Source organism: Pleurodeles waltl, chromosome 12 (genome assembly GCF_031143425.1).
Source record: "Pleurodeles waltl isolate 20211129_DDA chromosome 12, aPleWal1.hap1.20221129, whole genome shotgun sequence".
Lineage (NCBI taxonomy): Eukaryota > Metazoa > Chordata > Amphibia > Caudata > Salamandridae > Pleurodeles > Pleurodeles waltl.
The window spans coordinates 224,435,321-224,461,304 of record NC_090451.1 but is presented as its reverse complement, the minus strand read 5'-3'; the positions used below and the strand labels follow the sequence as shown (position 1 = coordinate 224,461,304).

Sequence of the window (25,984 nt, the reverse complement as noted above, 5' to 3'; positions counted from 1 at the left end):
CCTAACATGGAATAAAGAACTTGCCTCCCACCTGAGTAGCTCAGGGATCTTTTATGAAGACCTTGCCCACGTAGTACAAGGAACAAATACAATGTGGTCCTCTAATTTTTCTTAAACTGATTTTACCTGAGATAACACTTGTCTAGATAACTGCGTTAATTGATATGGTATATGCAGCATTTAGTTACTGATTACCTTAAAAAGCAATAACACGAATCTGAACTGATTTTAACGGCTGCAGCTCATTTTTTCCCGACCCTGAATTATCCCCTTCTAAGCAACTTTCGCTCGAAAATCACTGCTAAGTGTACCTCACACCATGACGAATTTAAGGACCTACGTTGACGTACATTCACGTGCTGGTGCGCCGTTGCTAGGGATTTTTCTTCTAATGGGAACTGCGCAGGATAGTAAAACAAGATATTGTTTGGAAATGCTCGTGTGACCGAGTCAGCGCGAAGAGAAGTGCAACACACGTTAATATTGCTGAACTTCACAGATTTATTGTGTATCTTATATATAATGTAGACATTGTATTTTATAGAACTATAAAGCAATGCAATTTGAAACGTGAAATTTAATCTCAGCTTTAGTTGTTTGCACTCCACGGATTTAACTTAATCGTGTTTACTATTAAATCGAATTTTTAAATTTCATTCGAAAACGTCTTTTTGTCGTACGGTGTTTGGTAGAAGGACCAATAGAAACGGAAATCCACCATTAGATTATGGCCACGGAGGGTTGGCAGCTGTTAGGGCGTCTTCTGTTTTGTTCGCTAAAACGGTTCCGCCCATGGTTGGAGAAGAGCTTCCGGTGTGGCTGCTCTGACTTCGGAAGTGACTTTTGATCGGCTTGTTGTTGCTTGCAGTGTGGTGCCGGTAGAATAGGCTGGTTGCAGCTCTTGCTCCTTATTTACTCATCCAGGTCCTCGTTCCCACCATGCCGGATCTAGCCGTGGAGAGGGTGGTGGTGCACCCGCTGGTGCTTCTAAGCGTTGTGGACCACTTTAACAGGTGAGGCCCGGCACCTCCTGGCTCAGCGCTGACTCATGGCATCCCTCCATAGGAAACTCGGGAGGATAGCCGACAAGGCAGCACGGCAAACGGACGAGGGAGGAGGATGGCAGGAAAGACGTGCTGAGCAGGGGGAGTTGATTTCACGGCGAGGAAACCGTGCTAGGTTCACTCTATAGAAATACACATACAAACAGAAATATTTGATACTATGAGTTCGGTGATAATAAAATGTATGGAATATATGTGCTGGGTTGGATATAAGTGACTTGTTCTGTCGAATATGTTTGGTTGTGAGCAAAGAAGGCATAAACCAAGCAAACAATTATCATTCGCTGTGCTGCAAAACAGTACACAACTTTACATTGCTAAATGATACAAGTCAGCATTTCATCGTGAGAAGACGTACTTTGAATAAGAAATACAAAAGCACTCTGCTACCTGTGAGCAATAAGGCTACACTCCTTAAGCTAGACATTTGAATGTTTTCATCTCTTTTAAAGCCCATCCATTACCTTTTATTTTCTGAACAATAGGAACTTTCACAGACAGTTTTGAAGAAAAGCTTGTGAATTCGTCCACACTTTTTCCATAATACTTCACTAATCAGATCTGCTAAAGATTCCCAAACCAACAGTAACACACTCACAAAATCCAAATAGGAGATGGTCCTTAAGTAGACTACAAATTAATATATGCAATGTACTAAAATGCCTGCTGTGCCTTTCGTATGCCACAGAGGATTTCCACCATCAAACCTGCTTGATAATGGACAGGCACAATCATAAAGGTTGTCGGGTAAATCTTTCCTGTTGGTTAATGTACAATCTGCAGACTACTATGTACAAACCACTAGTAAAAATCACGTGAGCAGTCTTTAGAAGAGGACTAGACCTCAGTATAGGCGCTGTATGAGTACATTTTTGTTTATAGTTGGTTGAATTGATTTTAAGGAGCATTCATCTATTTAATGTCTTTTCCAAGCAAGTTCATTTCTCTCCTCTTTTTCCAGGTTACACATCACTCGTCCAGCTTCGTGATGGCTCATATTTCAGTTTGAGAAAAGGACATTTTATTTCAGATTTTTTTCATTCTTTCGGCTGCTTTGTGGGGTGTCCGTTACAACTGCTGGCACAGCCATAAGTATGCCAGAAACTCAGGGCTAACAAAGAGGGACTCGTCAAATCATAATGAAGGTAGTCTGCACTTCTTAGGCCAGGGCTTGAATTTAGCATCAGTACCTCCTAATACTGATTGAAGGTTCCTCGCTCAGCCCAACCCTCTTCAATATCTACATGAGCCCCCTCGCCGACATCGCACGCAAACACAACATCAACATCATCTCCTACGACACCCAGCTGATACTCTCCCTCACCAAAGACCCAACCACCGCCAAAATCAACCTACAGGAAGGAATGAAAGACGTCGCGGAATGGATGAAGCGCAGCCGCCTAAATCTGAACTCAGACAAGACGGAGGTCCTCATCCTCGGACAATCCCCTTCCGCCTGGGACGATTCCTGGTGGCCCATGGCTCTGGGCACCGCACCAACCCCCTCAGACCACGCATGCAACCTCGGATTCATCCTGGACCCCCTCCTCACTATGACCAAGCAAGTCAACGCCGTCTCGTCATCATGCTCCCACACCATACGCATGCCCCACGAAAAATCTTCCGATGGATCCCTGCCGAAACCAGAAAGACAGTTACCCATGCCCTCGTCACAAGCCGCCTGGACTACGGAAACACCCTATACGCAGGGACCACCGCAAAGCTACAGAAATGTCCAACGCATACAGAACGCCCCCGCACGCCTCATCCTCGACATCCCTCGCCACAGCCACATATCCGCCCACCTGAAACACCTGCACTGGCTCCCCGTCAACAAGAGGATCACCTTCAGGCTCCTCACCCACGCACACAAAGCTCTCCACAACATGGGCCCTGAATACCTCAACAGCCGCCTCTCGTTCTATACGCCCACCCGTCAGCTTCGCTCAGCCAGCCTCGCCACCGTCCCACGTATCCGCAGAACCACCGCAGGAGGAAAATCCTTCACCTACCTGGCAGCCAAAGCATGGAACTCCCTCCCCCGCACACCTAAGAACTACCCAGGACCATCTTGCCTTCAGGAAGCGCCTCAAGACATGTCTTTTTGAGCAGCAGTAACCCACCCCCATCCCCAGCGCCTTTAGACCCTCTCGGGTGAGTAGCGCGCTCTATAAATGCATTGATTGATTGATTGAAGGCGGAGAGTGGGGGATCCTGAGAGGAGGCATGTGTGAAATATAAAGTTTGTTGAAAAGAAAAGGTACTGTAATAAGGCATAGTGATTGAAGGTTCTTATACACAGTGAAGGAAAGGTAGCATGTAATAAAAACTAAACATCTAAGTGGTGCTGTTGTGAATATTTGTGTTATTTTGTATGCTAAACGGAGTGGGGCTTTCTTTTCCGAAAAGGGGACTCGTCCTTATTGTACATCAGAGTGGTTTGTCTTTAATGTATAATGGGGAAATGTATCACAATATACAGTAAATTGACAGTGGCCAGCGGTGTTTCGAAAACATTTAAGGGGCATTATGGTTTAGTGAAGGACGGTGGCGGCTTTCTTTCCGTAGTTGATTTGTCGCTCAAAGCTTGAGCTTTTCTTTACCGTGTCAGCCGTGAGTTGTTTTAGTTGGTTGCAAGTGTGTAAACTTTTATCATTTTTTTTATTTTTTATATATCTAGTACTTGAAGTGGGTGACAGCCATTTTGTGGATTTATGTGTTGTACTATCTGTAAGCAGTTAATCCAAATTGACTCAAATGCCCATCCTCGTACCAGGCAGGTTACATATCACATTTCGTAATTTTAGAAACGTAAATTGACAGATTACTGATTCTCGTTTGTTTTGAAAATCTCAGAAGCGTATCACAGGGCAATTTACGGTAGTACAAAAAGCACTAATAGCAAGTTCTGCTGTACTAATAGAAATACTGTAACACAACTTCCTCCAGGCTTGTTAGTTTACCTCGCTGTGCTGAGTGGTAGCGTGGAATATCAAAGTGCAACTTATTTGTATGGGATGAGGAGTCCTTATATATAATGAAGCAGTAAGTTATGTCTAGAAGATGCTTCAGGTGAAAGCAAGCGTGTGTATTTAAAACAAGCACATACGTTTCCTCAGAGATGCAGGTAAGTTTCATTGTATTGTTACCCTAGAAGACATCTTTTATGTGTGAACTTGTGATTGAAGTGTGTGTAATTTTTTACTTGTGCATTATTCTGTCACAAGTTGTTGTGACTAGCTGGTTTCGGTGGAGTTGGTACTCCCAGAGAGGGGGTTTAGGCGTTACAGTTCGGCGTTAATCAATGTATGGAGTCGATAAGCGTGCAAAGGAAAATTCATTACACCTGTGTTGCTTTTGAAAGAAGATTTAGACTGAGCAATAATTCAAGTGTTCACACTTGAGTCACAGTTTAGGTTTCTGGTTTGTTGCTGAAGCAGTGAAAGAAAGTCACAGGGTGACCCAGAAGGTAGAAAGGAAGACGGTAAATATTTCTCCTGCAAATGGTGTGTGAATGGTTTGAGAACTGTGGTTTTGGCCTAGTGATATTCCACATCCATTCATTAAGCTGTCGAAGGCCTCCGTTTTTCCCCCTCACTGAAATCCTCATTCCGTTATTTATTTTGCTTTCTTTGTCATAAAACGCTCCCTTACCAAATCGCTTCCAGTCATACGACAGCTTAAACAACATGTCTAGGCTTGACTGACAAATAGGCAACTAATTTATTGAGAATATAAGGGTTGTTTTGTTTGCCGGCATACCACGGTAAATAAGTAGAATAGCAGCCGGGGTTTTGTATTTGTGGAATGGAGTGTAACCTTTCGTAGAAGGCCTGAACTGTGTAAAGTCAATGTCTGATGACCACTGGCCCCAGTTCTGGGCAGATGTCTGGTAAAGCTTTCTAAAGTCTCCATAGCACTTTTTAATTTTATACACTGGTGGACTGACAACAGGTGTAAGCGACTTATAACGGTGGGGATGTGTGGGCAAAATTAGGTGTCGGTGGAGAGCCTAGCCACAACATCATGTAGGCACTGGGGCAATAATGTTTGTCAACCTGAAAAGTAGAGAGATCAGCGAGTTGTTATTACAAGAGCCAAACCATCTTGGGAACCCCAACAACTCACGTGACTGAAAATATTATAGAAATAGAAGAGCTGAAGTATTTCTCACAATTGCACTGGAGACATATCTAAAGGACTCCAGGTTAATCTACCTCTTGGTTAGGTCAATTATTTAATATACCTAAGTGAAACGACCTAAACCGTGGGTACAGTAAGTAGACGTCCCAGGAAAGTTTTGTGGGAGTTGATGACCGAGCCCGCTGAAGAGCCTTTAATGAGAGAGTCTTAATCTGTGGGTGCTCAGATATCAGACAAACGTGTGACCAGAGCCATACATTTAGCAGCTTGTTTGGAAATGAGACAAGCACTCTTCTATGATCCATTTACGCTGTCTTGGAGGTGCAGTGATACCACTAACACAAAGAGAGTTTTTAAATGGCTTGAGGACAAATGCCACTGCAGGCACTATCTGGCAAACAGGTGGCGTATGAGATTTCCTGAAATGATCACTGGCCCTGAAGAATAGTCAACATTTAATCCTGTAAATTGAGCTGTCAGAGATTTCTTAAGCTACCCTGAGTGGGAGTTCAGAGTGAGTTGGCCGCTTTTTGTTTTTAATTTGCAGATTTGTCTAAATGCTTTCTTCCATTTTAGATTCTTATCCAGTTCTCGTCAAAGCCATGTGGTGAATTTGTCATTGGCCTCTACCGAAGGTCTGGAAAGAGTGATTGTAGAATGAAGGTTAGAAAGATTATTGGCTGAAAATAATGCATTGTGTAGATCATGTGACATAATTTAAATGTTACTAGCTCCAATCAGACAGAAGCATCTGAAACAAACTTCTAGTTTGTTGCCATTTTATTACAAGCTGAGTGGTTACGAAATACCTATTGTAAGCTTATAACCCACCCTTTGCTTACCATTGGTCGGCTTCATTGTCAGTCTTATCAGAGCCTCCTCACTTCTGGAGTTCTTTAAGTAGCTGAAGTTCTGGCTCTTTGAATTACTCTACGGGGATCACTTGGCCTACACACCTGCTGAGGCGCCTGGATACCCTTAAGGGTGATTAGAGTGCTATACAAATCAACATAACATTTGCTTGCTTCTTATTCAATAGCTTGCCTTCCTCTTTTTGTCTGTCCCCTTCCTCTTTTTGTCTGTCCCTTTCTGGAGCGGAGTCTCTTTACAATCATTTTACTTGGCTAACTTGTATCCTTCCACTGCTTACTTTTAGAGAACTGCTTTTTTATTTTTTGTATAAGCATTTCATGAGGGAGTGGATGTGCTTTTCAGGCCCGCTATCGTGTGCCTCTCCCCCACCAAATCTCTTATGCTTCAGGCCCCAAACACGCTTCCTCCATGTTGATCTCTCCCTTGTGCATATCTCTTACTCCCTTCCCATCCATTTTGTACTGTTCCTTGTGTGCTTCTCTCTTGTGCACTTCTTCCCTGCCAAACTCTCCTACCCTCTGTATTGCTCCTGCCATCCTTGCCCTTGCTTTTCCTCCCCTCCATCTACCTGCACATCTGTTGCATCCCTAAACCGCAGTGCTTTTGTATTTTTATTTTGCAATAAAAAATTCATTTTTTGTATTTACTGATCCAAGTAGCATCCACCATCTTGTATCTGCAAATAAAAAAAATAGAAAATTGGGACCCATTGTTCTGTTTCCATGCACTCAGAAAATTATGTGACCGGCCACAGTGGTCATGCCATCACTATTTATTTTTGGGTGCGGATGACTGATGCTGGCCAGCATGTGCGAATGGCGATTTAGGTTTTCGCTGATGCTGCACAGCATCTGCAACTGCATTAGCAAAACCACTAGGCTCAAAAGTGAGACCTATGGGCTTTGGCAATACTTGTTTTGATCACCTAGGTCCACTTTGGGACTAAGGTTTACTAACTGTCCTAGCAGGACTGTAGATGTTGTCACAATAAACTGTGGTAGCTTTAGATACTCTTTGCCATCAGTACAGTAGATAACGAGTGTTTTTTTGAGAAGGATCGTCTGAATGTCAATTTGTCCCTTAATCTAGTTTTTAGGTCGAGCACTCAAGGCCTCTTGCATATACTTCTTTGTGGGCTCTTTGCTTTTCATTTTTTTGTTTTAGTGTCCTTAAAAAACATTGCCTGCTAGTGGTCAATCATTCCTCTTTGTCCCTCCTTTTCTCCAGTCGTACACTCCCCTGGAGTATCGCCCCAGTACTTGTATCCTTCTACTTGTACCACTGTAGCATCTGCTTAGGGACTACTTTTTTTCTTAGTATAAGAGCATTTGACGAGCGCTGGGTGTTTTCAGTTGCTCCAGTCTGTTTCTTTAAACAGTGCTGTAAGTCATGTTCTTGTTTCATTACATGTGCTGTGCGTTCAAAGACCAACATCAAATGTTAGAGGCTGTTTTCTGATGGTGCCTTTTTCCGCTCCCTGCAACGCAAAGACAATCGTGACCTCAGCTATTTACATTGATTTCCTTATGTGCTGCTGATGAGCAGAGAAAATCGCTACCATTAAATTTTTTATGTATATTGCCCCAATTTAAGATGGCAGCCACATGTCATGCGCAGTGACGTCATTAACACCGTGATGAGGTCGTCCCTTTTCTTCCGCTGTTGCTTATGCATTCTGTCTTTGCTCCCCCCACCCCGTCCCCTGTTGTTGCCGTCACACTTCATGGCAGACGCATGTCAAACTTTTATATACATGTGTGCCGCACTTCATGTTTCAGCACTGCACTCGCTTTCATGGGTTCACAGGGTACACACGCACTACTGTGCCTCTCTGTCAGATGCACACAATGTGAGCCTGGAGTTCAGACACACATGTACATGGAGTGATCCTGGCTGCATCTCTTTCTCTCCCTCTCTCTCTCTCTCTCCGCCTCTACTAATCACAGCTGCAGGAGTTCAACCTGTGGAGGGAGAGCTACGGGTAGTTCATAGCCCCGCTATAAAAAGTGCAGGAATGCTCCAGCAGCCTCTTTCTCTGTCCAGTGTGTATAGGTGTCCAGCCACTGATGGAGTTTCAGGCTGCTAGTGGGAAGGCAGCATGGCCTCTGCCCCTACTGGACCACCAACCCCACACCACTGGGAGCTCTGCCAGCAAGCCATCCAGCATGCTAGGAACATATGCGCCTACCTCAGCCGACTACTGGACGCCTATGGGAGTAGCGCAGATCCCATGTGTGCAGTCTGTAGGTTGTTTGTGTGTGCAGGTGTCCAGGTGCCACAGGAATTCCTTGACTCCATATGATCTCCCCAGTCTGTGCATAGTGTGTGCAAAGGGATCCGGGTGCCACAGGTCTGCCTTTTTTTTTTTTTTTTTAAACCTGGGCTCTCCCTAGTCTGGGTATATAGTGTGGCTTTAGGGATATGGTGTCCCAGGTCAACAATATGGATGTAACTGTTTTAAATCACTCCTTTAAATCTCACTATCTCTCTTTAGATTTCAGGTGCTTGTGTGTGTCTTGGGGGAAGGGGTAGGTGTGATGAAGTATCTACAAGGCAACACTTTCGCTTCACTTTGGACAAACCCCGACCATTTACGCCAAAACTTACAGAGAATTCTTTGGCATTTTCATTATTTCAGGCCTTGTATTTTCAAACATCTCTGGACACGTGTTTCTGGGTTAATCCCTTCCTTCAGCAGAGAACAAACATTTCCCTCGTTTTTCAAAGGCCAACTGCCTGGCTGCTCAGCAGATTTAATTGCAGGCACCGGATATCCGTTGAATACTAGTTTTGCCCCAGTGGACCTCAAGTGAGCTGCAAAGTGCATCCTGGTAAAGGTAGTCCTGCACATTTTAAAATTATATCCCAAGTGGGTTGCTGAAGCCAAACAAAATAATAAAACACAGTTCATTATCCCAGTGGGCAAATTCAAAATAAATAGTTTTTGCTGCCAATGTTCCAGCCTGCTGCTCTGAAAGCTCTTTTGCTCAGGACAACTCTCTCTTGTATGAATGTTTGTGTATATATGTGTGTGTGTACTGTTCCTTCCATCTAGTGTTGGGCTCAGAGTGTTACAAGTTGTTTTTCTTCTAAGAAGTCTTTTCGAGTCACAGGACCGAGTGACTCCTCCCTTTCGGCTCCATTGCGCATGGGCGTCGACTCCATCTTAGATTGTTTTCCCCGCATAGGGTGAAGTAGGAGTTGGTAAAGTAAAGATATTAAAGATGTCCATGCCATGAAGCAGATATGTATGTACATAGTGTTTAGTAAAGGAATATTATTTACATATATACAATTTACATTCAACTAAAACGGCTACAGGCTCCCGGGGAGGTGGGAGGGCGCATGTGAATCTGCAGCGCAACATGCCACGAACAGATGTACACTGGGTAAGTGACATTTTCCGTTCAATGGCATGTGTAGCTGCAGATACACATGCTGTGCATAGACTACAAAGCAGTAATCCTCCCAAAAGCGGTGGTCAGCCTGTAGGAATTGAAGTTGTCTGTAATAATGTTCTTAATACAGCCTGACCTACTGTGGCTTGTTGTGTTGCTAACACATATACACAGTAATGCTTAGTAAATGTGTGAGGTGTAGACCAGGTGGCTGCCTTACAAATCTCTGTCATTGGTATATTACCTAAAAAAAGCCATTGTGGCACCTTTCTTTCTAGTGGAGTGTGCCCTTGGTGTAATAGGTAATTCTCTTTTAGCTTTAAGGTAACGAGTCTGAATGCATTTGACTATCCATCTGGCTATGCCTTGTTTGGATATAGGGTTACCTGCATGGGGTTTTTGGAAAGCTACGAACAATTGTTTGGTTTACGAAATGCTTTTGTTCTGTCTATGTAATACATTAGCGTCCTTTTTATGTCTAATGTATGCAGTGCCCTTTCAGCTACTGAGTCTGGTTGTGGAAAAAAGACTGGGAGTTCAACTGTTTGGCTTAGATGAAACGGGGTTATGACTTTTGGTAAAAATTTTGGATTTGTACGGAGAACCACTTTGTGTATTTGTATAAAGGGTTCTTGGATAGTAAACGCCTTTATTTCGCTAACTCTTCGTAGTGAAGTGATACGGTCAACAATGGCAGGAACAGTGCACAGCATGTGTATCTGCAGCTTCACATGCCATTGTGTGTGTGTATATATATATATATATATATAGATAGATAGATAGATATAGAGTGTGTTAATGGAAAACTTCAGTTCCCTGACTTAATTTTCCCCTTCATCTGGAACTTATCTATGCCCATATGCTGGCATGTGTGTGGAAACAGGCCTAACTGGGATTTCAGTACCCTGTATATACTGGTATTCTTGTGGAGTTATTACATAGACAGGAAACATGGATTTTAATTCTATCTTTCTAAATCAACTACATCGTGTGACCTTAGACAAATTGTCATCTTCTCTCATCTCAGTTGAAACGGATATATATATATTTTTATTTTTTCATTTTGTAATGCTGTGGCATGGTATGGTCGGAGGTTCTGAGGGTGGTACTTAGTCTTGGCAAATGCCTCATATCCCAAGAATGGAAGGTAAATAGGCAAGCAGGTCTGTGGGGGGGGGGCTCATAGATGTCTGGTTACAGAGGACACACAAGTTTCGGTTCGCATAAGTAAGGAGAAAAACACCTTTTATAAGAGCATCTGCTCTTTCAATGTTCAGTGAAAATTCAGATTTATCTTGCAGGCATGGACTTTTATTTTATATTGCTGCAGCCAAACTAGGGAACCACGTTAATCGATCGGATTGTCAAGCTCGATTAGCTTTGCCACTGCTTTGGTTTTGGGTGTGTTTGGCCATTCACCAGTCGCATGTAAAGTAACAGTAGATGTTGTAGCACCCATGCTAATGTACTGCATGACTAAATAACCATAAGGTCCCAAATGGGAGACCTATTGGTCATGCCAATGCTTGTTAATTTTTCAGATGACAGATGATTAAAAAAGGGCACGGTGGAAAAGCTAGAATCTCACTCCACCCGGAATTTTCCTATGTTTTGAATGTCTCTTCCACTTCTGTGACATGCTAAATGAATTCTAAAGGCACGCTTTGTAAATTGGCACAGTCATTGTTTTTCCAGGAGTACTTCTAGGCGTAACATTTATGTATAAATAATGTTTACAACTGAACAGTGCCAGAAAACAAAATTCAACACAAATAGGCATTGTACATGTGTTGCTACTTCACATTTATTTTTTTTCTTTTCGGGGGTCTAACCTGGGTGAAGAACCTCTACTTCTGCACCCACATTGGTTTTGGTTGTGTTTCGCTTTTATTCCAACCATTAAAAGCAACTAAATAGTTGTCTGTGACTGTAGTACTTCTGTGTGTCTCTCCAAGATGGGAACCTGCCTGCAAAGAGGAATGTGACTAGCAACAAACAAATGGATTTGTCGGTGTTTACTTTTTGTTGCAGTAGGGCCTCCCTAGAATGCGTGCATACTTGCCATTTTTCCAATTTGCAGATGTATAATTTTACATTGCAATACTGCCAGTATATAAAAATGTCTGCACCTTGATTCTGCAAATCAGAATTAAAATGTGGTATGTATTTGCACACTACAATAAACTTGGGTGGATAGTTAACTTTGTGGTTGCATTGTTCGTTGTGGGCTTGTGAACCAGGACGTGTTGCCAAAGGTTGAAGCTTCTCAACATTTACATGACTTCCAAAAGGTAGTTTTAAAAAAAAAAAACATATTGGATAACTAGGAATTCATAACAGCTACATCTAGATTGGGAAAAAAAGGACATTTAAGAAGCCAGTGTGAAGGAAAAATATTGCTTAATCGTTTGACCATTTACACCTTCACATAACACAGAACTGTATATATATTTTCTTTTTCAGGTGTTTATACTAACCACGACAAAAACAATTGGTCTTAATTGTTGGAAAATGCAATTTACAATGAGTTGTACCTTTTTTATTTTGTTGATTTCCCTCAATAGAGTGCTCCATATTAGCGTGTATGTTAAAGCTTTATCCGTGTGTATTGTAGCTATGTGACGGATACCAATGTTTACTGCAAATATATTGATGGTTAGATTTCACCTAATATTTCATGTTACACTTTAATCTTCATTTTGGGCAGAGTTGATATAGCCAAAACCGATTTTCCAGTATGGTTATTGAAACTTAAAAGGTTTAATTGTCAACTTGGACACTTTTTCAGTAGTTGTGTCCTTTTTCTTGAGTTATGGTTTCCCTGCTTGTGAAGATGCATGCAAAATAATCAAATAATTGATTAGATTTTTAAATATCCTGCTCCCAGACGGTTCAAGGCGTTCGGCAAAAATGTCTTAAATGAAGCCGCCTTATCTTACTGCCAGCTCTTTCGTTTTTGGCACCATTAATATCTTCTACAGTGTGATGTAGTGATAATGAATTTGTACTTGAATCTATTTAGAATTGGGAAAGTTGGAAACCAGAAGCGAGTTGTTGGAGTGCTGCTTGGCTCCTGGCACAAGAAAATACTAGATGTGTCCAACAGTTTTGCAGGTGAGTTTAACATGCTTCAAAAAATCATTGAACAGCCTTTTGCATCTGTGTCCCTTTCTCTTCTGTTTGTTGGCATGCTACTCACTAGGTAATTGGTACCCATTCAAAATGTCCAGGGGTTTGGCCTAGATCCCTTACCACGAGCATGCCAGTCCAGTTTTGAGGCCCGTACCTTTATAGTTATCCTGGTGTATTTGAGTGAGTTCGATCCATGCACGTTATTCATGTACGTTCTTCTGCACATAACTGTCTGGCTTGACCTTTCTATCGAATCCCAAAGCAATGCTGATTGATGTTGCCCAGAATTAGACAAACACACAAGTCCTTGATTACAGGTGATTGTGAGGTTACCTCTAGGTAGTTATTAGTATGGCGTGGCTCAGATTACTGTCATATGCTATGAACATTTGTTTTTCTCAATATGCACGCACATACACTCTCTCCTTCCCCCTGCTTTCCTACCCACAACCAAGCTAGGGTGTCACAGGCTTAATTTAATGCTAGCATTTGTTGTGTTAGACGTGATTTTGCCAGACATTGAGTTGTGGTCACTTATCTATATGAACAATGGGTGATATACCTTAGAATCCGTAGCTGGGCTACACTCCTAATAATTTACAACAAGGCCTGTTCTTCCCAATTTTTTGTATGTATTGGGTTGTACAGGCGGCACCCTCTTCAGCCGTACAGTATGCATTTTTGCATGCCACCCCTTGACTGTCGACTGAAATGAGTGAACATCATCCCCTTCAACTACTTTCTCAACGGCCTCCGTTAACCTGCATAATATTTATGATGAAGACTATTTCTGTTTGGCTGGTTTCTCATGACACTGCTCTTGATGTGTATAGTTTCTCACGGTAGTGGTTTGAGGAGCATTTTCTGTGTTGTACTTCTACTTAAATACCTTTGTGCGTAACTGTTGTGTTGGTGATAATTTGAAAACTCAAGGGCTTATCTCCACATAGTATGCAATCATCACAACCTGTTTGACTGGAAACATTTTTTAGTATTATATGTTGATTCTTTCTATTCAGCTGCTTTGTAAAGCGTATCCATGCACTCGCTGATTGTTTACATCAGGTTACCCTCTGTTTTTGCTTACTGATATAGTCTCCCTTGTTCTTTCCAGTACCTTTTGACGAGGATGAGAAGGATGATTCTGTGTGGTTCCTTGACCACGACTACCTGGAAAATATGTATGGGATGTTCAAGAAAGTAAATGGTGAGTGTTAACCGTTTTTGATGGGAGGTGGTCAAAGGACTCAGAAGCGAATATATACAAACCTTTTCTGGGAATTTGCATTTGAAAATCTCTAAGCACCCGAGTTGTTGATGCTCTTAGTTTAAAACAGCCAAAATAACAGCTGGCAGGGGCTTAGAGGATTTTCAGTGCCACGGTGGTAAAAGCCTACTGAAATGTAGACCGTGCACCAAACTTTAAATACTCCTCTGCCTGTACTCAGAAGAACCATTGTTGCTGTTCAATAGTCTTCTGCATACAAATCCTTTTACAAAAATGTTCAAGGTTTTGCTTTGCCATGAATAACAACCTTGCAAACAAGACTATTACAGCAGCCACCATCTGAATTTCCTGTTTGATCACCTGCCCACTACATGGATTGTTACAAGTTCCTCTAAAATCATCCCATGTTACCCTCGCCCTTCCTGTCGTATGGCAATATTATTTGACGTATTGGTGAACAGTAAAGAAACCTACTGAATAACTATTTCGATATTTTTGAAGATTGCCTAGGTACTACAGGCTAGTTGAGTGCTTAAGTGTCTGCCGTTCCTGATTAGTGTTCTAGGGAAACAAACTCCCTGGGTTTCTAACTTGATTTGCAAGTGGGTTTTCTCATGCAGTTGGACTGGAATGTGGTCCTCTACTTGTTGTTACAAAGTAAGGGGGGGGGGGAGGGACGGTGGTGTGTGTGTGTGTGACCACAACATTTTCTGGGATAAAAAGGGTCTTCCACCCGAGTGCTACAGCAGAGTACCAGAAGCTCAAAACACTTGATCTGATTGGCTGACCGTAACATGAAGAGAAAGATAGGCTGCCATTTAATGACTTTGGGACTCTGTCCCCTTGACACCTAAACCAAATCAAAACAAGGAATAAGAGCAGGGTAGGTGTACGCTGACCTTTTGGGGGGAGAGGGGCAGAAGGATACCGCCCTGGTTTTCAATAAAAAAAAATCCCAGTACTGAGGTACTAGGGAGATGCTTAGTGTGGGCACCTCTGTAATTGTGTGGTGTTTAACTCAAAAGACCACTAGATTCACATGTTATAGTTAACTGGATTATCTTTAACTCGTACCCAAGCCATGCACTGCTTATTACCTCACATAGTACATCCCTCATGATGTACTATGACCTCATTGATAACATCAGTGCAACATCTGAAATGACATAATTGATGACTACACTGTATGTGGCGAGGGCACTAGTTTGTTACTTAAGGTAACTAATAACTGGTGATTTTCATTGTTTTTGGAGTTTAAAATGTAATGTTGACATTTTCACCAAACTATTAACTACCTTCCGGGTGAGTAGTGCGCTTTACAAATCCCTGATTGATTGATTGTCTTTAGCCTTTATTTTTTCAGTAAAAAAGAATTCTATATGTATACTTGCTGATGCAAATGGGAGGTGTTTTTTTTATTCTTGAATGTAACCACTTATCTAGTAATGGTTATAAAATGTGCATAGCTTACTCTTGTGACACATGCCCTTGGGTTTAAAATAACCAACATGTTTTGACATGAATGCAATATTAAAATGCAGACACACTTAACAGGTTACAAGCCCACTGAAGCATGATTTGTCGGACATTTAAACTGTTCAATAAAGCATTCATGCATAAGTTATTTAAAAGAATTGACCACAATGCTGATTAATTTTTTAAAGAAAAATGTAAACTTGGTAACACAGGGTGAAATGTCTGGTTTCTGTTAAGTGCAATTATTTGGCTAAAGGAAGTTGTACCAGGTCATGTGACCATGTTGTGCACAAGGCATGTATGCCGAAACATGTTGACATGATCGCCGTTTTTTTGTGAGAAGTAAAGCAGTGTGGAGGTCACACTGCTGGTTGTGCTGCTTTTCTTCTTGGAAAGTATTACTGAATTGCAGGGCTTTGCCGCAGCCCATCATTGGCACTTGCTCCGGCTCCTAAGTTCCTTTAGCAGCCCGCAGGATTGCCAAATTTATTAAAACTCCAGTTATCGACCTGGGAAATGTGAAAGGCCGTGTTGGCTTTGCAGGCTTCAGATGTGTGTGGGTCACAGCAAATGACCCCATTAAGTGTTTAATGCACAAAGTGGTGTTCTCTTTTTGTGGGAGTCTTAAAAAAATTAGCTACTCAAGCTGACCTGCAAGATTACTTTCAAGCTACCTTCCTAAACGTGTTTATTTTGGGCTGCTTTGTAGATCAGAGACATTTTTATTTAATGGCTATGCCTGTGATCACTGTGCATACGTGTAACTAGTGCATCAAGATGTCATGATCCACTACTTTGTATGCCTGCAGAACAGTAAGGCTGCCCCTTAGCCTTATTTGAAGTACTTTGAGAGGTCTGTTACATATCACTTGATAGAACTATGGCCATCTGAGCAGTCTGAATCTTGAGTTTTAATCCGGCATTGGAACATTTTTCTGTAACAGTGTGGCTTTCCGACCTGTCTTGAACTTCTTCAATTGGTAGGCTTGCTGTAAGCAATGTAATGTGTTTACTTCCCACCTTTTTAGGTTGAGTGCGCAAGCACATTTCGACCTGTTGTAAGTATTCTGTTGGCTTTTAACCACTCCCATCTCATGCCCATCACTTTCACTTGTTTGTGGGCTTGCCTTTAAAAAATCGCTTGATGTCATTGGTAATTGCTTTACGTTTGTCCCACCTTGGGGCGGTTTTGTTACTACCTTGCAGACTGAGACTGTTACATGGTTTATAGCACGATGCCAATATACTTCAACATGGGCAAACTATATATTTTTTCTTCTTTTGTTTCTCCATTTCTTGCTTCATGGCGCTCACAGTGCGAACTCAATCAGTGGTATTGAAGCGGTGGTCACATTGTTCACACTGTTCCCTAATCAGAGTTATTTCTTTTGGCTCTCCCCTTCACGCTTTCACAAAAACACTTGTAATTAATAAATGCTTTACGTAACAAAACACAGAAATCCTCAAAGTGGCTCTGCTGACACATCAGGATAGTCGACACATCAGGAAAGTCGATGCTGCAATATTTACTACGCTCAGGAAACTCGCCAGATAATACTTTGCAGGCCATTACTTTTAGAGAACATTTCTGCTCGTAACTCATATTGTGGTGTTCCTAGGACAATGGAACCACCAACAAAACGTTCACTACAGCGTGCTCTTTCTGTCTACATTATCTCTAGGTCCCCACACTAGGTTAGTGGAGACCCCAAAATAACCCTCCTACCATTCAGTGTCTGTTTAAGCTCTCTCAAGGCTGGAACTTTTGTTTTACAGTGGGAGTAGTTTGTGTTTTAAGGGCCTTGTGTTAGCCACCCATGGTGGGGTGGTGAAAGTGGTATTCTATTGGAATTAGCATGGCAGATTTAAATTATGATGATAAATGGCAACATTTTCATTTTTGGCTGCAGATAAAGAAAGTAAATGGAAGTACTTTAGTTATATGCAGGGCCACTTATAATTTTGTGTTTTCCTGCCACATATTTCGAGTCTGGGTTGACCAATTTATGTGGCAAGAAAAGTCCAGTTATGAATTTACTAACGCCAATAGTTCTAACTCAAGCAAATGCAAGACCTATTGCATTGCAAATGCTTGTTCTATTTTGCATTGATGATGGTGGTAATTGCTTGTTTATGAGTGGTTTATCTTTTCTGTATTGTATTATGCTTGGTTACTAGAGTAGCTGCCAACTTAATAGGGCTGGTGCTATGCTGTGCGATAATGGAAGTGATTCAGCACTACAAAGCAGACCTTAGTGCGTTCCAAGGTGATGTGTTTTTAATACATGTACATACAACTTGATCTCTTTGAAGGTCTCTCATATAGACAGTTTTAACACTTTTTTAAAATATACGTTCAGTGGGCTTTTGGGCAGCCTCTTGCTCTCTGCGGACTTGATGGCTTTCTTGTCTGTCTAATTTCACTACTTTTTAGGGTCGAGCCTGCGTTGCATACGTTTTGCTTGCGAGATGCTTAGAAAAGGGCTTAGAGCCCCATCCATGTCATGTCAGTGTCTTTCATTGGTTCGTGGGCTTGCTTTTCAAGATCTGCTTGCTTTCATTAGTGGAAGGCACGCATACGTCATGCCTTCTCCGGTGGTTAGCCCTCCTCAAGCACAGCAACCAAGTACTGAAAACATGTGAGGCTCGCTGTTTCCCGTCAGGTTTGTGGACCACTTTTTATCTTTTTTTGTCAGCGCGATCTCGCTTGGCAGAAGTCCAGCGCTTTGCATGACATCGACCCTGTTACATAGTTAATTGCATTTTTGCCAATAGGTTTCACTAAGAGTGAACTGTAGCAGCGCGGTCGCGCTCTTTTTTTGCATTTAATGTGGCAACAAAAGTCCGGTTGGGAGTTTACAACTGCTAATAGCTGTAACTCTGAGAAATGCGAGACCCTATTGCATTGCAAATGCTTGTTATTCTCTGTGTCCCTCCTCTGCTTGCATTCAGGAAACAGATGTTCTTCTTTTCTATTGGCATCCCATGGAAGTGTAGTTTTCTTGCCCTCTCCCCTATGTGCTGCTTCCCAATTTATACCTTGCGCCCTCTTTGTTCATCTTCTATCCTGGCTCCTCCTGCTTCCTCCATTCTTCCCCTTTCATCCGCTTTTCATTTATTACTTATTTGTTTTATTATTCTTATTTGTTTTTTAAAGACCTGCCAATCTGTTTGTCGTTGCCACTATTGCTCTTCCCCCACCAAGCCGCCGCCCCAGTCATGTTTTTTGTCTTTTCAGGAGAGTCTGGAAGCTGGATTTTACGGCCATACTGCTCTTTTCTTAAAACGTGCATTTGCGCACCTTTTTATTTATGCACTTATTTAATTTGCTGCTCCAGTGGTGTCCACAAACCTGGAACAGTAAATAGAAATAAAATAGCCACCACGTCATGCACAGGTATATGTAACCGTGCCTGCCGCGCATCATGATGCATTCATTGTATTAAACAGCACTCATTGGCTCAACTTTATTTTTATTTTTATTTTTTGGGGATCGATGCTGAACAAACCAAAAGCTGGGACTATTTGTAGCAGGGGTGTGGAATTTATTAAAATATCTACTTGTCCAGGGGACAGGTTGCTTCTCAAATCTACTTGTCCTGTAAAAAGATCTACTTGTCCCTTTGGTGCCATGTAGTGTGGCGACAAATTACGGCAGCAATTAATAGCCTCTCTGATTATGCCAGGGCTACTACCATAGTAGGGCTTGAATACTTGGAGTTTCAATCCCTACTGTAGCAATTTCCTTATTTTGCCACCTTTCTGCAGATCTGCATACTGGGGCTGGAGGAAGCAGTAAGCAATAGTTCCAGGGCTGGAATGCCTTTGAGTCTGCAAACCTACTAACCTGAATGTTTTAAAGATTTTTATTAGCTTCTCTCTAATATTTTCCCATAATAAGAAAGGTTGGACATTTACTCCTGACAATGGCAGAATTAGAACTTCTTCCAGGGTTGGGAAGAAAGTGGCTGGAGGGAAAATGAACTTGCAAATGCTCAATAGATTTTCACATGAGCAAATCTACACATCGTATTTACCCACGCTAAAATACAGTTCACAAATATTTTATAGGGGTACGACATATACCATGGGTGCACTTTTGTGACTTTCTTTAAGAATTTGGGGCCACAAGTAGGTAGGTTCAGATTTGTGACCTGCAAATTGCGAGTCGCAAATCCGAATGTAGGATGGTGTCCTTGACACCATCTGTGATTCGCAAGGGCTTCGCAAATGCCCACATCATGAATAATCATGAGGTGGGTCGCAATTTGCGACCCCCTCACGAATGGTGGCATGCTGGAGACAGCAGACCACCATGTCTGTGACTGCTTTTCAATAAAGCAGTTTTTTTTTGTAATGCAGCCCGTTTTCCTTAACCTCTTAGCTGCTGGGCCTTTTCCCCCCCAGTGCTGAGCCCTTTTTTGGCTATTTGGGGTAGTTCGCGCTTAGGGCTTCATAACTTTTTGTCCACATAAGCTAACCACGCCAAATGTGCGTCCTTTTTTTCCAACATCCTAGGGATTCTAATGGTACCCAGAGTTTGTGGTTTCCCCTGGAGGAGACCAAGAAAATAGCCAAAATACAGTGAAAATTTCGTTTTTTCCAAAAAAATGGGAAAAAAGGGCAGCCGAAGAAGGCTTGTGGTTTTTTCCCTGAAAATGCCATCAACAAAGGGTTTCTGGTGCTGAAATCACTATCTTCCCACCTTTCAGGAACGGGCAGACTTGAATCGGAAAACCACATTTTCCAACACAAATTTGGCATTTTACTGGGACATACCCCATTTTTACTATTTTTGGTGCTTTCAACCTCCTTCCAGTTAGTGACAGGAATGGGTGTGAAACCAATGCTGGATCCCGGAAAGCTAAACATTTCTGAAAACTAGACAAAATTCTGAATTCAGCAAGGGGTCATTTGTGTAGATCCTACAAGGTTTTCCTACAGAAAATAACAGCTGAAATAAAAAAATATTGAAATTGAGCTGAAAACAACAGCCATTTTTCTTTATGTTTTACTCTGTAACTTTTTCCTGCGATGTCAGATTTCTGAAAGCAATATACCGTTTTGTCTGCTGGACTCTTCTGGTTGCGGGGATATAAAGGGCTTATAGGTTCATCAAGAACCCTAGGTACCCAGAGCCAATAAATGAGGTGCACCCTGCAGTTGGTTTTCATTCTATACTGGGTATACAGCAATTCATTTGCTGAAATATCAAGAGTGAAAAAGAGGTATCAAGAAAACCTTTGCATTTCCAAAATGGGATCAAGATAAGGTTTTGAGGAGCAGTGGTTATTTGCACATCTCTGAATTCCGAGGTGCCCATACTAGCATGTGAATTGCAGGGCATTTCTCAAATAGACGTCTTTTTTACACACACTCTTATATTTGGAAGGAAAAAATGTAGAGAAAGATAAGGGGCAATAACACTTGTTTTGCTATTCTATGTTCCCCCAAGTCTCCCGATAAAAAGGATACCTCACTTGTGTGGGTAGGCCTAGCGCCCGCGACAGGAAATGCCCCAAAACACAACGTGGACACATCCCATTTTTTGACAAAATACAGAGCTGTTTTTTGCAAAGTGCCTACCTGTAGATTATGGCCTCTAGCTCAGCCGGCACATAGGGAAACCTACCAAACCTGTACATTTTTGAAAACTAGAGACCTAGGGGAATCCAAGATGGGGTGACTCGCGGGGCTCTGACCAGGTTCTGTTACCCAGAATCCTTTGCAAACCTCAAAAAGTGGCTAAAAAAACAAGTTTTCCTCACATTTCGATGACAGAAAGTTCTGGAATCTGAGAGGAGCCTCAAATTTCCTTCCACCCAGCGTCCCCCCAAGTCTCCCGATAAAAATGATACCTCACTTGTGTGGGTAGGCCTAGCGCCCGCGACAGGAAATGCCCCAAAACACAACGTGGACACATCACAGAAAACAGAGCTGTTTTTTGCAAAGTGCCTACATGTAGATTTTGGCCTCTAGCTCAGCCGGCACCTAGGGAAACCTACCAAACCTGTACATTTTTGAAAACTAGAGACCTAGGGGAATCCAAGATGGGGTGACTCGCGGGGCTTTGACCAGGTTCTGTTACCCAGAATCCTTTGCAAACCTCAAAGTGGCTAAAAAAACAAGTTTTCCTCACATTTCGATGACAGAAAGTTCTGGAATCTGAGAGGAGCCTCAAATTTCCTTCCACCCAGCGTCCCCCCAAGTCTCCCGATAAAAATGATACCTCACTTGTGTGGGTAGGCCTAGCGCCCGCGACAGGAAATGCCCCAAAACACAACGTGGACACATCACAGAAAACAGAGCTGTTTTTTGCAAAGTGCCTACCTGTAGATTATGGCTTCTAGCTCAGCCGGCACATAGGGAAACCTACCAAACCTGTACATTTTTGAAAACTAGAGACCTAGGGGAATCCAAGATGGGGTGACTCGCGGGGCTCTGACCAGGTTCTGTTACCCAGAATCCTTTGCAAACCTCACAAAGTGGCTAAAAAAACAAGTTTTCCTCACATTTCGATGACAGAAAGTTCTGGAATCTGAGAGGAGCCTCAAATTTCCTTCCACCCAGCGTCCCCCCAAGTCTCCCGATAAAAATGATACCTCACTTGTGTGGGTAGGCTTAGCGCCCGCGACAGGAAATGCCCCAAAACACAACGTGGACACATCACAGAAAACAGAGCTGTTTTTTGCAAAGTGCCTACCTGTAGATTTTGGCCTCTAGCTCAGCCGGCACCTAGGGAAACCTACCAAACCTGTACATTTTTGAAAACTAGAGACCTATGGGAATCCAAGATGGGGTGACTCGCGGGGCTCTGACCAGGTTCTGTTACCCAGAATCCTTTGCAAACCTCAAAAAGTGGCTAAAAAAACAAGTTTTCCTCACATTTCGATGATTGAAAGTTCTGGAATCTGAGAGGAGCCTCAAATTTCCTTCCACCCAGCGTCCCCCCAAGTCTCCCGATAAAAACGATACCTCACTTGTGTGGGTAGGCCTAGCGCCCGCGACAGGAATGGATCACACAAGGGTCAATGGTAGTCCTTGCTTGAGGTCTACTGTTAACCCTGGAGTGATTCATTCCTGAAGCAGGCACTAGGCGCAGGCACACAAGCGGGGTTGTGTTTTTATCAGGACAAGTGGGGAAACACTGGGTGGTAGGAATTTTGAGGATACCTGCAGATCCCTGGACTTCTGCTCATTGGAATGCAAGGAAAATGTGTTTTTTAAGCACATAATGTAATTTCAAGGGGATTCTGGGTGAAGGAAAACTGGTGAAAGCCATGCAAGTCCTGCACCCTTGGTCTCCCCTGGTACTAGTTTGTTAAAGTTAACCCACCACTCACACTGGTTGGTTTTAGCACCTCCAGAAATTATGGTTTTAAAGCATGATTACTTATCAAAGTATCTGAATGTTGAAACCAAGCCTTCTGAAGGTGGGCCATAAAGCCGCGTCCAGGCACCAACCTCTTTATGGTCCATTCACACGCCATTCACGCACAACAAACAACCCTTTCATATCGCCAGCCACGGGCCCAATCCAATCAATCACTCCACTCACATTAACTTACCGCTGCCAGACAAGGGCCCATCACATTCACACGCCACAGAACGGATTAAGTTTGACTACATTTTACCACCTGTCAAGTAACTGCCTCCTTCTTCCTTAACATTACCAAATGCATGCGTAACAAACCTTTACTAATGACTCCTGTGACAGCCACCTGAGGCTCAGGAAGACATGTTTTTCATGCGCCTTTAGCGCAATCTCTGTGCTAAATCCAACTCCTTCCAGTTTGTGGATGCAAGTTGGGGGTGTCCGTGTATGCCGTACAAAGCGATTCCTCGAACTGAGTGAGCATATCTACCTTTGAAACTAAGGGAGACATGCTGGGGATTTCTCATGATGTTCCCTAAAGAGAAGGTCATAGGCTATGGAAAAGGGTAGTGTTTGGTACATAGGGGAGTCCATGAGAACGTAGCATATGTCCCAGCCAACATTATGTGCAGTGATGTGACTATAATGCACTTATACAGCAAACTGAACATCTACTAAGTTCTGATGGAGGATGAACATGAAAAGCAGGTCAAACACTGACCTATACAAGTCATTCTCCTTTAGTGCTGGGATGGCACCAATGGGTTTGAATCCATAGGTGTAGATGATGTACATCTGTACTACCTTTACTATCTGCCTTCTACCTGTGCAATAACCCTGTGAAGGCACTCCTACCATAAGCTTTCCTTACCCATCCATGTCTCTGTTCTCATCAGAGTCCTGGCTAATCCTGTATAATAGCCAAGTGAACCTATACTAGTTTGTGGAAGCAAGTTGGGGGCTTCCAAGTATGCCCTACAAAGTGATTTCTCGAACTGAGAGAGCATATCTACTGTTGAAAGTAAGGAAGACATGCAGGTGAAGAAAGGGTACTCCGTGGCAATGTGGCATATGTTCTGTCTACTAGTATATGCAGTAGGGGGAAGAAAATGCATGTTAATTGAACAGAACACCGACCACGCCAAAAGGAAGTCCATGATGAAGTAAAATTCTGTGGCTCCTTGCCTAACGAAGCAGTGGCCCATGGACGTTCGGTATCCATGCACTGCCACTGAAAGGATTACCCAACAGCAGCTCAACCTCAGTCGATTTCCCAGAACTTTGCTTTAGTATGATACAACGTAAAGCAAGTAGGGATACAGAGGCCTGGTTGTGATGGACACTGGGGACAGTAATACCGACTCTCCTGCCGCTTTCCATGCTTTGAGCACACTTTACAGCGACGACATGGGCGATCCTTTTTGGGTGTTTTAGGTATGCGATCAGCAAAGTGTCGCTCCTGCAGCCTTGCCACATCCTCCAGAACATATGAGGTGGAGGCTGCTGCTTCTTCAGTAACAGCAGTGAGGCTTTCAATTACAGACAACTGGAAGTCAAGGAAAGTCATGAGTCTTCCTGTTGTTGTCTGACGGTAAACAACATACGCATTATATGTTGCCATCTGAATCAGGTGGGTAAACAGTTTCTTGTACCAATTGCGAGTTTTACGACACGCATTGTATGGTTGAAGAACCTGGTCGTTCTTGTCCACTCCACCCATGTACTTATTGTAATCAAGTATACAGATGGGCTTGTGGACTTCGGCCATCTGACCCCAAACCGTGATGGGAGAAGTGCTCTCATCATGAATTGTAGTGAGCACGTATACATCACGTCTATCTAGGAACTTGACTGCGAGCAGTTCGTTAGAACGCAATGCAGTACTCTGTGATTTCTGGAGCTTCTTGCAAACAAGCTCCCGCGGGAATCCTTTGCGGTTACAACGAACTGTACCGCAGGCCACAGTGCCAGCTTTGTAGAGCTCACTGAACAGCTCTACTCCTGTATAGAAATTGTCCACATAAAGGTTATAACCTTTGTGAAGAAGTGGATGGACAAGTTCCCATACAATCTTACCTGTGACCCCTAACGTGGGAGGGCAACCTACAGGGTTTAGGGTAGAATCCTTCCCTGTATACACTCTCAGGCTGTACACATAGCCAGTAGAGCTCTCACACAGCATGTACAGCTTTATGCCATAGCGAGCTCTTTTGCTCGCAATGTACTGTCTGAAAAGCAGCCGTCCTTTGTACAGGATCAAGGACTCATCGACTGCTATATTCTTTCCAGGAGTATAGATCTCTGGAAACCTGGCAGACAAATGTTCCACGACAGGCCGAATTTTGAACAACCTGTCATGATCTGGATGGTCCCGGGGCAATGCAGCAGAATTGTCATTGAAATGCAGCATGCGCTGCAGTAGCAAAAAACGATCTCTGCTCATGTATGGTGCGAAGATGGGAGTTACCCAAACCGTGCGAGTCGTCCAGTAGGACTGCAAGGTGGGTTTCTGTACTAACCCCATTTTGAGGGTAAGGCCCAAAAATATCTTCAACTCCGCCAGCGAAGTGGGAGTCCACTGGCGTGCCCTAGAACGGGGCCCTAGAGTGCCTCCGCGCTCCCTCAGAAATTGGTCTGCACGCAAATTTGTTTGCTGCACAACTTTCTGAAGAAAGTCAACATCCAAAAACAGATAGATGTAGTCGACTGGCAAAAAGTTAGCTGTATCGACTTTACATCCAGCGTCACCAGTAAAAGGTGGAATTTGGGGCTGAACCAAACAGGGGGGCTGCCAAGAGAGCACTCGTTCTGTGCTTGCGGCAGCAAGCACGTGCTCTCTGGGTTCGGCTAACCCAATGTGGTCCCGCTGCCCAGAATGTGCTTGCGAAGGGACAGCACGGATGTCGTCATTGTCTCCTTCAGACTCACTGGAAGAGGTGTCGTCAGATGGGACTCCGCCGACTGAAAAATCACTCCCAGAATCTGCCCCATTGTCCTCTCCCTCAGATGCTGTCTCAGTGTCTGCTGTCTCAGTCTCTGAGCCTACATCAGAACTGTCCTCCATAACCCGAGCTAGGGCTTGATCAGCAGTCATCCAACGAGACGCCATCTCTGCAACTGGCTAAACTGTCCCTCTAAATTACTATCCTACGTAGAAGGCAGATAGTCACAAAATTGCTTGTTGGTATGTTTGTTGTGTACAACAGGAAATGTCGTCACCTTACCTTCGCTTCTTCTCCAATTCTGCAGATTCTCTGAAAACACTGAAAAAAACAAAAAAAGAATGTATTACTTC

At 43.0% G+C, this 25,984-nt stretch overlaps 1 protein-coding gene across 1 annotated transcript in view; it reads left to right on the top strand.

The window, feature by feature from the left end:
- The first annotated feature begins 810 nt into the window (after positions 1 to 810).
- The window catches only part of PSMD7 (proteasome 26S subunit, non-ATPase 7), a 36,500-nt gene continuing 11,326 nt past the window's right edge, over positions 811 to 25,984 (top strand). Inside the window, exons 1-3 of the mRNA XM_069217032.1 lie at positions 811 to 1,013; positions 12,501 to 12,592; positions 13,725 to 13,817. Of these exons, the coding sequence (XP_069073133.1) occupies positions 940 to 1,013; positions 12,501 to 12,592; positions 13,725 to 13,817 (259 nt within the window). The 5' untranslated portion in view covers positions 811 to 939. The remainder of the gene's footprint in view (positions 1,014 to 12,500; positions 12,593 to 13,724; positions 13,818 to 25,984) is intronic.